Source organism: Sinocyclocheilus rhinocerous, unplaced genomic scaffold (assembly GCF_001515625.1).
Source record: "Sinocyclocheilus rhinocerous isolate Xijiao unplaced genomic scaffold, SAMN03320098_v1.1 scaffold1900, whole genome shotgun sequence".
Classification (NCBI taxonomy): Eukaryota; Metazoa; Chordata; class Actinopteri; order Cypriniformes; family Cyprinidae; genus Sinocyclocheilus; species Sinocyclocheilus rhinocerous.
Window position 1 is genome coordinate 19699 of NW_015662288.1, and position 2680 is coordinate 22378.

At 40.8% G+C, this 2680-nt stretch overlaps 1 protein-coding gene across 1 annotated transcript; it reads right to left on the reverse strand.

Annotated features, from left to right (window-relative positions):
- Window positions 1–845: 845 nt before the first annotated feature.
- Window positions 846–1646, reverse strand: LOC107728030 (histone H3-like). Its single transcript, XM_016538087.1, has one exon. It carries the CDS (start codon window positions 1603–1605, stop codon window positions 1141–1143), a length of 465 nt encoding a protein of 154 aa, XP_016393573.1. The 5' UTR covers window positions 1606–1646; the 3' UTR covers window positions 846–1140.
- Between the last annotated feature and the right edge of the window lie 1034 nt (window positions 1647–2680).

Sequence of the window (2680 nt, forward strand, 5' to 3'; positions counted from 1 at the left end):
AAGTGTTCCTAATGCGAGGGGTCTTATTCGCCCACAGAAAGGAAGTAATTAGACTATCCAGCTTAGTAAAACAATTCTTTCTAATAAAAAATAGGTATATTTGGAAATAAATACAGAAACCGTGGTAAAACAGACATTTTAATTAAGTTAGTACGACCTGCTAAAGATAAGGGCAAAGAGGACCATTTCACAAAATCTTTTTACATCGATCCAGAAGTGGGCAAAAATTGGCCTTGAACAAATTATTAAATGATCTGCTAACTTGTATACCCAAGTATTTGAAACCCTCATGTACTACTCTGAAGGGAATAAACGAATAGTCTCTACAGGTCAAAGTAATCGGGAAAAACTCACTTTTAATCATATTATGCTTATAACCAGAGAAATTGCCAAATTCCTGTAATAGTGAAATCATTTGTGGTATTGAGGAGGCTGGGCTTGATACATATAGTAAAACATTGTCTGCATATAATGAAATTTTATGCTCTGTACCATGCCGTGTAATACCTTTAAAGTTAGGAGATTGATGGAGCAAAGCAGCCAAAGGTTCAATTGATGAAGTGCTAATTGTCGGAGATTTTAACATTCACGTTGATAATACAAATGATGCATTAGGACTTGCGTTTACTGACCTAATAAACTCTTTTGGCGCACCTTTTATGCTTGACTAGAGGACCTCGTTGAAACCACACGCAGGGGCGGTACTAAACGTCATCTTCTAGGGCTAGGCCTGATCTAAATCTAGGTCTGCCTTCTCGAGCTTGAACGCGGAAATACATTGAAATAAATTCATATAAACACTTCTTAACACGAATTCACTTCCGTTTGCAGCACCGAACAAACATTTCAACATCTTTAATGAACGTTTCCACGCGCCAGGGATGTCTCAACTTAGTGCCTAGACAAGGATTTCTCCATAAATAAAAGCAGAGACTGGTATAGTATTGAATGTAGGTTGAAAACACTGCTTGTTTTTTTAACGTTGAAGTGAAGTTTCCTCTCATTATACGCATTACATATGTATTATAATTGCTTTGGTATACAGACATGAAATTAAACTTAAATCGTCTAGACTCAGCAAACACACCGAAATTACTTCACACATGAACTTAATTCACATGATTCAATGGAAATCGTCTTTCATAGAAACATTGAGACGGCTCTTAAAAGAGGCTTCGGGGTTTGTGCGGCTGAAGCGGCTGTGGGTTTAAGCGCGCTCTCCGCCAGCTGGATATCTTTGGGCATGATGGTGACCCTCTTGGCGTGGATGGCGCACAGGTTGGTGTCTTCAAACAGACCGACCAAATAAGCCTCGCTGGACTCCTGCAGCGCCATGACAGCGGAGCTCTGGAAACGCAGATCCGTCTTGAAATCTTGAGCGATTTCTCTCACCAGACGCTGGAAGGGTAGTTTGCGAATCAGCAGCTCAGTGGACTTCTGATAACGACGGATCTCTCTCAAAGCCACGGTACCGGGCCTGTAACGATGAGGTTTCTTAACGCCACCGGTGGCGGGTGCGCTCTTACGGGCGGCTTTAGTCGCCAGCTGCTTCCTCGGGGCTTTGCCTCCGGTGGATTTACGAGCGGTTTGCTTGGTTCTGGCCATTATCTCACAGCAACACTTCAAACAGTACGAATAAAATGAAGTAGTGAACAAAACGCAACGCTTATTTGAAGCCTAAGACTGCCATGCGCTCATTGGACGGCAGAGATTCAAAGGTATTTGATTGGTTATTGTCTGGCGTCTCTAGAAGACAGTTGACCAATGAATGTGCGTCTCATGTTTTCAAACCAGAGAAGACAGTTTGTGGTTCCCGCCTAAAAATGTCCTGTATTCCTGTTCTTAGTCTTATATGAAAGCAGAATAGCGAAATAAGTCTTAAATTTGTAAGTCAAATCCTGTGATTGTTTTTTTTTTTTAAACCTTCCTGAATGTGTGGAGTTGGACATTTGTAACTACGTACAAACTATTAAATAATGCATATATCAGTTTACCCCTTATGTTTCTTTGGCCAGATCAATAGCGTATTTTCATAATACACACATTACATTTTTTAATTTAAAGTGTGTATTATGAAAATACGCTCTTGATATGGCTAAAGAAACATAAGGGGTGAACTGATATACATTTAACTGCTGAAGATAAGTGCAATGTGACATATTACTTGTTTAGGAACCACATGTATTTTCACACTTAACTTAAGAGAAAAGAAATTAGAAATGGTTTCAAATAAATTAATCTACTTTAAAAAGCGGTGAGATACTCGAGCACAGCGGCCAGATACACCGGAGCACCGGCACCGACGCGCTCGGCATAGTTGCCTTTGCGGAGAAGCCTGTGAACACGACCGACGGGGAACTGCAGCCCTGCTCTGGAGGAGCGAGTCTTGGCTTTAGCGCGGGCCTTTCCACCGGTTTTACCCCTTCCACTCATTATAACTCAAAACTACTTGAAACCAATGAATGATTAAATACAAAGCTGCGATTATACTTTTAAAGGAGCGCGTACCAGTCTCCTATTGGCTGCAGTCTGAACACGGTTTAAGCCAATCAGTGAACCTCCCTCCAAACCCAACCCACTTCCGCTATTCATAATAATCAATCTTTATTACAGACTCAAGGTCCAAAAAAAAAAAAAAAAAAAGAAAATAGGACACCATAAACAACCCACAGCATCTACC

Bases quoted from the DNA above. Each gene is read 5' to 3' on its own strand.
- LOC107728030 (XM_016538087.1), bottom strand. From the start codon at position 1,605: ATGGCCAGAACCAAGCAAACCGCTCGTAAATCCACCGGAGGCAAAGCC.